Source organism: Hylaeus anthracinus, unplaced genomic scaffold (assembly GCF_026225885.1).
Source record: "Hylaeus anthracinus isolate JK02 unplaced genomic scaffold, UHH_iyHylAnth1.0_haploid 0, whole genome shotgun sequence".
Classification (NCBI taxonomy): Eukaryota; Metazoa; Arthropoda; class Insecta; order Hymenoptera; family Colletidae; genus Hylaeus; species Hylaeus anthracinus.
In genome coordinates this window covers 25065813-25076371 of record NW_026533254.1, presented here as the reverse complement: position 1 = coordinate 25076371, position 10559 = coordinate 25065813, and the positions used below count along the sequence as shown (strand labels likewise).

The 10559-nt window shown below is 45.9% G+C and overlaps 1 protein-coding gene across 1 annotated transcript in view; it reads left to right on the top strand.

The window, feature by feature from the left end:
* Positions 1-7141: 7141 nt before the first annotated feature.
* LOC128893846 (uncharacterized) overlaps positions 7142-10559 on the top strand; it is a 17769-nt gene continuing 14351 nt past the window's right edge. The window contains exons 1-2 of the mRNA XM_054155114.1: positions 7142-8471; positions 8658-9942. Coding sequence (XP_054011089.1) covers positions 9093-9942 — 850 coding nt within the window. The 5' untranslated portion in view covers positions 7142-8471; positions 8658-9092. The remainder of the gene's footprint in view (positions 8472-8657; positions 9943-10559) is intronic.

Here is a 10559-nt window from a genome sequence, read left to right as displayed (position 1 = left end):
TTCTTTTTAGAATACGTATGAATATATAATAATGATATTTTTGTAGCAATTCTAGGGATGCATTTGCTACACGACAAATGGATGAAATAATGTTCACTCGAACGTTTATAGAAAATAATAGAAATATCATTACACTATACATTGCAATACGTTATCTAACATATTATTGTATCGTATTATATAGTGTCGTGCCGTTTTTATCTAGATAGGAGTCTCGTCTGTCTCCGAATGTAGACTTGCGGGGGTGACTGTACATTTCAGAAACCTTTAAGATTAGAGATCTCGAGCACCCCTCGAACTATCCCTGTGTTTAGTACATCGCGATAATCTACGTGTCCTACTTAATCCTACTTAATCTTACGTGCGAAGCGAGTGACACTCGAAGGGAGCATTCACGGCACGAAAACGAATTAAATATTACGTTGACGATGACTACCGATGAGAATTATGGTACAGATATTTTTCAAAAAAATACTTTCTCAGTATTGTGTCCACTGCTTTCGCTACGAGTACCGAATACGGATGTCTGATCAATTATGGACGATACTACTAGCTGTCCTCGTTCAACCCGAATCCTGCGCCCCTCGGCATCAAAATTTACTCCACGACGAGTTTATCTTACCAGCAAAGAATCGTTTATTTATTTAACCCTAAACTCTGCGATCGTTAAATAATAATCATCGAAAGTTAAGAGTAAACACGATTGGTTTAAGAATAAATTACTCTCCCGAAAATGGCTTCACAAAGTTAAAGTCAGAGATTAATTTCCATTATTTCTGTGCCACCTTTTTCGGCCGGATTGTCTACACGAAACGACCCTTAATTACGCGGTACGTGAACCGTCGGGAAAATCGGCGGGGCATCGTGGCGTGAGCGAATTACAATTTTGAATTAACGTTCTTCAGCGGCGAAAGAAAGAAGAGCGTGTAACTTTTTTTTTTTCACGCTGGGCTCGTGTGCCTGTCTCGTCGAGGCGATCCTAATTTCACATTTTCTAGATTAACGCTACCCGGCGAAAATAAACGCGTTCGCCTCACGCAGTGGAATACATATGCCCCTCATATGTCAGACACTCGACTCATTCGACGCTACGAGACGAGAAACGCGAGATTAAGGATAGTTCTTGCGATCGAATGTTAGTCTATCGACAAATACAAATTATGAATCATTCCGTGGTTAAAAATTAACGCTAGTAAAGATTCGTGAAAAATAAAATTTATACGATAAAAAGAATGGACGGAGCGAGAAATGGTTGGCGAACATTTTTCGTGGGGAGAATAAGGACGCATGTGATGTCTTCGGATTTTTATAAACAAAGGTAAATGAGAAGAGGAATTGTTCGATGAAGGTAAATGAGGAGAGGAATTGTTCGATTGATCGTCAGGAAAATTGGAAAATTAGACATTTGTATTAAGGGATGAAAAGATGAAGAGGGTTTTAAAATATTCAGCAATTGGAAACACTCGAAGTATTTCGAAACATTTTACTTTTTTTTTTTTTGTACGGTGATGAGCATCACGAATCGCGCCACCCCTAAATGGTACTTGTTGAAGGGTGAACGCAGCCACATCGGGTATTGAATATGTCTCGCACTGTACGCGTGGAATTGTGCACTCTGACGTCAGGGTCACGTGGAAGTGGACATGCGCAACGATGCCACTTGTTAAAGCGTACCATTTCACAGCCACCCCTGTTTAGGGGGTGCCTTTCCCTGCGTTGCCTCGGTGGTTCTTTCTACTGGCAGACGTTTCATTCTGTGCCCGTTAATTCTCGAGCAATTCACCTCAGCGGAGACTTGAATCGCTCGGAGTAACGTAATATCCATTACAAAGTCAAAGGCTTCAAAGATTTGACAGCTTAAAGACTCTTTAAACTCGTGGAAAGGAAAGTGCCTAAGTTTCGAGTCGCTTGAAATTTCTGCGAGGCTTGAAATTTCTGACAATTCGAAATATGTTTTTTAATACTTACTCGATATTTAAAATCTTTAAGTATGAAATATACACTATTTAAAAGTAACGTAAACAATTTGGTATAGAGGAGCTTCGAGTGTTGTTCAATTGACACACGATGACGAAACGTTATTATATTCAATTCCGTAACGTTTAATCCGTTTCTTCTCTAACTGTGTAAAGTTTGCGCAAAACTGAAGTTGCTGTACATTGCGGAATATTTATGCAAGCTCCGAGAATTACCTGTGACAATATTTGAACTTAACCTGCTGCTCAGGGAATTCTCAAAGGGTGTAAAGACAACTATCAAACTTCAAACTCGCGTGTTACTTCTCTTCGCAGGTAGCCGCGTGTATTATGCAAAATTCACAAGTTGTTCGCGGTTAATATTCATACGGCGGCGATATTTCATTATGCTCGCCGTCAATGGAACCGACGTCCTCGCCAGACTCGATTAAATTCATAAAGAGGCCGGGAAATTAGCAGTTGCGATTCACTTTTCCCGCTAATTATTAATTAACGGGGCGTATTTTAATTGGTTGTGCCGCTTTACGCCGGCGGTGTTTCGTCAGGACGCGATTAGAATTTTAATTGATTTTGACGAGATGTCAGAGGTTTTTAGAATTGGAAGAATTTATTAATAAAAATTGGGAAAAGTAAATATCCTTATTCGAGAGGACGTGTATTAAAATAGAGAAATATTTGAACACTTCAGTATTTGAATAGTATTGGAATAGCGTTGGAGTAGTCAAATTTGGAATAACATCGCAGTAGAATTTGAGTAGTCAAATTTGGAGTAGTATTGGAGTAGCATTTCAGTAGAATTTGAGTAGTCAAACTTGGAATAGCATACGAATAGTATTGAAGTGGCGTCTGAGTAGTCAATCATGGCGTAATATTACAGTAATGCTTGAGTAGAATTTGGCTAGTTAAAATTGGAATAGCATACGAATAATATTGGAGTAGCTTCTGAGTAGTCAAAGTTGGAGTAATATTACAGTAACGTGTGAGTAGAATTTGAGTAGTCAAACTTGGAATAGCATACGAATAATATTGGAGTAGCTTCTGAGTAGTCAAAGTTGGAGTAATATTACAGTAACGTGTGAGTAGAATTTGAGTAGTCAAATTTGGAGTAGTATTGGAGTAGCATTTCAGTAGAATTTGAGTAGTCAAATTTGGAATAGCATACGAATAATATTAGAGTAGCATTTGCGTAGTCAAACTTGGAATAGCATACGAATAATATTAGAGTAGCATTTGAGTAGTCAAATTTGGAATAATATTGGACTAGCATTTCAGTAGAATTTGAGTAGCCAAAATTGGAATAGCATACGAATAGTATTGAAGTAGCGTCTGAGTAGTCAAAGTTGGAGTAATATTACAGTAACGTGTGAGTAGAATTTGAGTAGTCAAAACTATAATAGTATTCGACTATCATTACAGTAGCATTTGAGTAGTCAAAATTGAAATACCATTCGTATACACAGAAAAAGTGGACGAGTCCTTGGCCTACGATGCTCACCGTCGTCCATCCAATTTTCTCGAACGAACGAACATAATAGTTCGTTCGAAGGATGCGACACCGCGCCGGCATTGTTCTCTACCTACTCATCAACACTCTCGAAGCCTGATTGAATTTCCAGGAATCACTATTAAAGCATCAATGGTGCTGACACGTGCCCATCGATCTCGATTAAGTCCCTCTCGAAACCGGGAAATTAGTGGCCGCTATTAATCACGCTAGCCAGTTATTAATTAACCGAGTATACAGTCGGCAGCTCCAATTGTGCCGATCCGAACATGAGTTGATTTCAAGCTCCGTAACTTCCACGCGGCGACACTGATCTGCAAATCACCGATCTCGATCGAACTCGCCAGATTTAACCAACTTTCAAAAAACAGCAGATATCTGTTTTCTTTTTTTCTTTATTTGTCAAAAATTCACATTCAGAGGGGATGAAATTACTCTTGGAGGTCGAGAATGTATCTTTACCGAAACTTTGCATATTTGTAGAATCAACACTGGATGGTTTTTTTATTTACCAAAAATGCACATTGGCGGGGGAAAAGCTGCTCTTGGAAGACACGAGTGAAAAATGTTTCTTTCGTCTGAAATCGCAACTTTAGATGAGCGGTTTAAATTGAGAAATGGCGCGGTCTCAAAGAGCGAATTTAATAATGCAATTTTCCGGAAAGATTCGATAAAGGTACGACGACTATACCAGACGAATATCGACGATTGCTGCAACGACGCTGTTGCATAAACAACGTTTTGTCCAAACGGCGAGATAATCCAGTTTCGTTTCACGCTCAGACGGATGAAACCGCTTATTTAAAGCAACAAGTGCCTCGCATCCGTTGAAGAAGAAATCTCCTTTCGTCAAAGCGAGCCTTGGACAGCCGTTTCACGGCGAAATAACGAAAAGCTGGAAGACAAGGCGTAACCCAGCCTTTTGTGTAATTCAATCCGACGAGCGCCTTTCAGCGGGAGAAAGTGTTGTCCTCCTGTTGCATTCCTTCCTTAATCGATTGGCTCTATTCCTGGGTTTAAGAATCGATCGCCGACACAATTGGGCTATGACGGAATTCGTTAATAATAACATCGAAATTCGCTGTTTCCTGATCGCCAACGCAAGAACGATTTCTACTTATACATTTTTTAATGAATGTCTAACGAAAATAGAAATTTTAAACGAAACCTTTAAAATTATATATTCAAAGGAATCGAAATAAGAATTTAAAATGAATTTAAAATAGAAATTAGAGAAATGGTCGCAAATCGAGTAGGAAGTAAAAAGGAGATGCGTAATATCTTTTAGAGCACTTCCATAATCAGGTAATTTGTTTTCATTCTATGGGTACGGGGAAACCGGCTATTCAGGGAGTTAAGACGTCATAAAGGAGGCCTGCTAACGCCATCGATATCGTAGCTTTTTCCTTGGACACCATTTTTGAGGTCCCGTAGGATGTTTACAGTGGTGGTTGGTGGGAATCAATACCCAGGACATCGGGAGGCTTGTATCTCGTCCAATTTCTTTTCTAGAGGATATTACCTTAAAGATCCGAGAGGGTTCGGAACAGTCTCGATGTTCTCGGGCTTGTCAGCGGAACGAAATACTTGTCCGATTTAAAACTGGCTTACACGGCTCGACCTACCTCTCTTCGAAGAAAAATATTTCGACGTTAATTATCGATAATAGCGTTTTTAAAATAGAAGAATCACTTTTTTCTAGTTTCTCTTTGTTTAAACTCGATCGAAGTTCGCTACCGAATTTATGATTCCAGCACGTTAAACGGTCTGCGAGGTAATTCGCGTTGTTTAAATTTTTGCCCGTGGTTTGCCTGTCGTTTTGTTTTCAGGTCGCGGTAAGGAAACCCACCGTCGCGGCTTTCATTACGTATTTACCGAGTAAAGTTAATTAAGCTCCTATCGCATGAATTAAAACGAACTAATACAGGATGTAGGGCGATAATTTGTGCGAGGCTGGCTCGCGGACGGGCTGGATTTATTCAAAATATAAATATTCCACGCCTGGCCTGGCAAACAAATTGCGAAGACGAAGATTTAATCTCGAGATTTCGATAAATTTGCAAGGAAACTTAACGAACGGAATTATTCTTGATAAAATAAAAAGAAAAAAGAAAACATCTGTTTCGTGCACGTGGGTAGATATTGTTACAGGCACGCGCTAATCCGACTATAATTTTATAAACATATCTCGCGAGGTGTTACTTTCACCCTGTATGTTATTATTAGACCAGCGGATGTTTATGCAAATTCATATTTTTATTCGCACAGATAAAGGACAGAAACGTGCATTAAAGTGTACTTTGTCTTTTAAACGTAGTAACATGTACATCCTTGTATATTTACACTTGTTATGTGAGTATAAATATCCGCAGTCTAATTATTATTATACATTTTCGTTATAGAAATTTGGATAGGATACCAGAAACCATCAATTGAATTGGACTTTTCTCTCTTTCAAAAGCATACTCCAAGCTCACTTATTCAAACAGCGCCAAACCAACACCAAGCCTCTGTATCTTTGCTCAAAAAAGAAAACGTGGTAGAATAGAGAAAACAGAACGCGAACCTTTGAATCCGACTCTTTTCTCATTCTCAAAGGCAACTCTCCAGCCTACTCATACAACGTCAAACACACCTAAAATACGTTATTATTAAACATTTTTATGATAGACGTTTAGGCAGAATATCAAAGACCATCAATTGAATTGGACTTTTCTCTCTTTCAAACGCATACTCCAAGCTTACTTATTCAAACAGCGTCAAACCAACACCAAGCCTCTGTATCTTTGCTCAAAAAGGAAAACGTGGTAGAATAGAGAAAACAGAACGCGAACCTTTGAATCCGACTCTTTTCTCATTCTCAAAGGCACCTCTCCAGCCTACTCATACAACGTCAAACCCACCTAAAATACGTTATTATTAAACATTTTTATGATAGACGTTTAGGCAGAATATCAAAGACCATCAATTGAATTGGACTTTTCTCTCTTTCAAAAGCATACTCCAAGCTCACTTATTCAAACAGCGTCAAACCAACACCAAGCATCTGTATCTTCGCTCAAAAATGAAGAAAGTGGTAGAATATAAAACAAAAAACCCGTGAACCTTTGAATCCGACTCTTTTCTCAATCTCAAAAGGAGCTACCCGACCTATTCATGCAACGTCAAACCTGCCCCGAAGCGCTGAACGGAGACTCAACGTTTCTTTTTCAGAGCACACGTCCAACCCACCCCGAGGGTCTCCCCAACGGAGCTCGCGATAAACACGGGAATTATTCCGAAAATTTCTGGAACGCTGTGAATAATCCAACGATCGAGCCCCGGCAGCCGGTTGAAAAACCACGAGAGGAGCACAAGGTTCCCGGTGGCGTGCGTGCGCGATCCGATGCGGAACGGAAGCGTGCGATGCAGGGGGTGGCCTGGGCCGCCGTTAGCAGCGGAGACCGCGCGGCGGAAAACCCGACGTAGAGGGTGGCGAGGCGAGGAGAGGGCTCTCGAGAAAGGGAAAACGCCGGCTGACGAGGGATGGGTGTCGTGGGCGAGGGGTGGGAGGGAGGGAGGGGGGGGGAATGGGCTGATGGAGGGAGTGGGGTGTGGGGAAGAGAGGGTATGCGCGGTGTATTAAACCCGGTGACTCTTGCCGCGCAGCGTGGGAGTTAGTTCTGGTGAGGGCGCCAGCCAGCTCACTCGCTAAACTAACCCACTGTCCCAACCCTTCGATCCTCCATCCCTCGACCTTCGGCCAACAAAGCAACATCCACGGCCGCAACCTCCTTTCACCGACTCCGTCGTCACCGTTTTTCCGCGACTTCCTTCGCCTGGCACACGGTGCGACAGTCAGTCAACGCACGTTCGCGCGACCGCTGCATTCGCTACCGGCATCGCGTCCACCAGGTGGAACTCTCTCCGAGGCTAGCACGCGAGAGTCGGCCTGCCAGTGGTAAACCAGCTCGACGCGAGTGCTCGTCGTCGATTCCCGTGGGAAAACGTCCAACGGTCAGGTGACCAGGCGTCCAATCGGCACCGCAACACGTCCGTGTCGTCTCAACCCCGGACGCTGGCCATCCTCAGCTGGATGACTGTCATCGGCGGCCCGCCAGCAGCGGCATGCTAGCCGAGCGCTCGCACCATTTTGTGTTCGCGTGATCGGGAGTACGAGGGTGACCCCATGTGACGATCGCGCTCGTCAGAGGTGACCGAAGCCAGGCTCAGCCAGCGAAACACTCGCCAAGGTTGTCGTCCGTACCGGCGAGCCCTCCTAAACGAGCGTTCGAGGTGGCATGTGCGACGGGGGGAAGGCGGTTTTAGTCGCGTAAGCGCGAATAACAAAGGTACCGCGGCGGTGAATCGAGGAAGAAGTCGGAAGGTCTCAGCGTTCAGCTACAGAAGCAAGTATTCCCTGCACGTTACGCTCACCACGTACATGTAACCGCGACTCTGCACCTGTCTGTCTCTTTGATAAATCCTCTGTCTCTCTCGCTCTTTCTGCACACGCATAACCGCACTCTGTCTCTGTTTCGTACCCCTCCGCGTCGCCTGTGTGCCACAACCGTTCTCGTCTCCGTTGTATCGATGTGTAACCGTGGTCACCTCCTTCGCTTCGCTCGACTTGGACGGCACGACCTAACCCCGACGGGCCAGTCGTCCGGCGCCTAATTAATCTATCCTCGCACCCCCGTCCGCGGGAGCACGGTTTTGCACATTTTTCGGGCACCTGTTGATCACTCGTCCTACATAGCCACATTTCCGCACTCTCGAAAGTCCGTCGGGGAGTTCGATGTCACCGTTGCACGCAGTGTCACCGCACGTAGAACATCGCACGGCAGTTTACGTCGACCGACGGTCAGCACGGGGAGCCGGGAAGACCGAAGGCGGAGCCTTCGGGAGACAGCCAGGGACCGGAAGCGTCGCTTGTGCCCCGAGGCGCCGCTATTACGAAGGCTAGCGAGCTAGGATAGAGGCCCCCCGCGATGCGACGAAAGAAAGCAGGGGTAAGCGAGCGACCAGGCGGCCCCTCGGAGAAAGATACCTTGATTACGAGCACGTAACCGTGCCCGATCGATCCGGGTTTCATTGTTGCCCACACTGTCGAGCACCTTAAAAGCATCCACGACGCACCAGCACCGACCGACTCGCTGCACCCCGCCGCTATCGTTTAATAAACCGCCTGATTTCAGGACGCAGGCCCTCTTGCCGCCGAGGGGAACCGGGAACCTCGAAATGCGAGTCTAGGGAATCCGGCTGGGCGGTCGAAACGAATATCGAAGGGACGAGTTAAACGCGCGTAGCGAGGGCGGACAGGATGAAACCTACTGAACGCGTTTAAGAAACGCTTTTTCTCCCCATGTGACACGGGAGAGCCTACGAGGGTATCGATTGATCCGCCTGGTCATCGCTCGTCGTACGCGTTTTCGTCCCTCGGACAGTCGTTCCCCGTCCGGGATCCCCCCCCCCCCCCCTCCCTCCTCCCCCCCTCCCCCCGAAGAGACCGGCCTAAGTCGGGAGTCGCGCTCCCAACCGCGGATATAAGGCGAAACGTCGAGGATCCGCTCGAGAGACAAAGGAAAACCGTCCGTTGACGGCCCTCCGGGGCGGCCAGGGATATCGTATATATGATGGCGGTGTGCATGTTCTGGCTGCTCACGTACGTGGGGCAAGGCCTGGACCTAGCTGTGGGAAATCGTCCGGTGATCATCATGCAGGGTGCACAGGTGCAGGACTACCGGCACGGGAACGGGATCAGGAAGAAGAACGAACTGAACTCGGTCGGCAATAACCTGTTGCACTTCAGGATATATCCTCCCGACGCGGCTCACCGGGACGACGTGTCCAACTGGCTGCTCCTGAACGACGAGCCGAGGATCTCCTCGTGGGCCCCGGCGGGTATATTGATCGACGACATGATCAGGGAACCCAGGGAACTGCAAACGGTCTTCTTCGCGTTGTCGCCCAGCATGCTGAACGTGCTGTACTCGGAGTACATGACGGCCAATCAGCCCGGGGATCAGTTCCCTCACGAGGATCAGGTCGGGAACGTGGGCCACCGTGGCAAGAAGCTGCGGATAGACTGCAGACACTCCAGGAACACCGTCAGCCTGCCCATCAGGGTGTGCGACGACGCCACAGGCAGGAAGACCCACCAGGAAACCAGACAATCCAACTACGAGGATCTATTCGAGCAGAAACGTAGCGCTGCTGTGAGCCTGAAGACTGACTTGACGCGGAGCGAGAAACCGCGGGAGTACCAGAACCCCGGCTTCGTCTCGAGGGCGTTCGCCTTGGAGGCGAACAAGCTTCCTGGAAAGAGGAGCCAGATGCCCACCGGACGCCGCTCCATCGACCTTCCCGGAGAGTCTGCCCCGCATCAAGCTCAACCTCCGTCGGCTCCTGGGGCCGGCATCGCTTCTCAACTCATGCTCAGATCCACCAGAGGAAGCATACAGTACGACGTCCCGCAGATCGGTGAGTGACTATTGGTCGTTACCTTATTGGAATGTTCGCCGGACGCTTGGGACTGCGTTTTGAGATTTTGAGGTTAGGTGCGGACTGAGGACTCTTGAAATGTTTATCGGGTGTCTGAGAATTGGGGCGTTAGTGGGTTCGCTCGATGGGAACTGGGATATTCTCTTGGGAGCTTGAGGATTGGGTAAGTTTAATTTTATAGACTTTGGAGCTATGAACTGGAATCTTTCGACATACAGGGGGTTTGGGGTTTGTTTGAGGATGTCGGGGGATTTGGATTGGGCTAAGTAGACGACGCTTTTGTGCTTAGGTAAGCATGCAATATGGTGGCTTCTAAAGATAAGGGAGTGGTTCTTGGCCCTTATGTTCTTGAAATGTCAAGTAGGTGTAGGTATATTTGTGTTTGATGGTTTGAAGTTTGATAGAAATCGAGGTATTCACTTGGAATACTGAATGGATATTTTTGAAAAGAGGCATAGACATTATTATCGTTTGAGACTTTGAAGCTAGATAGAAACTTCAAACCTTTAACATACGGTGTGGTTTGTTTGAGGATGTCGAGAGGTTTGAATTGGGCTAAGTAGATGAGGCTCTTATGGTTTAGGAAGCCTGCAATA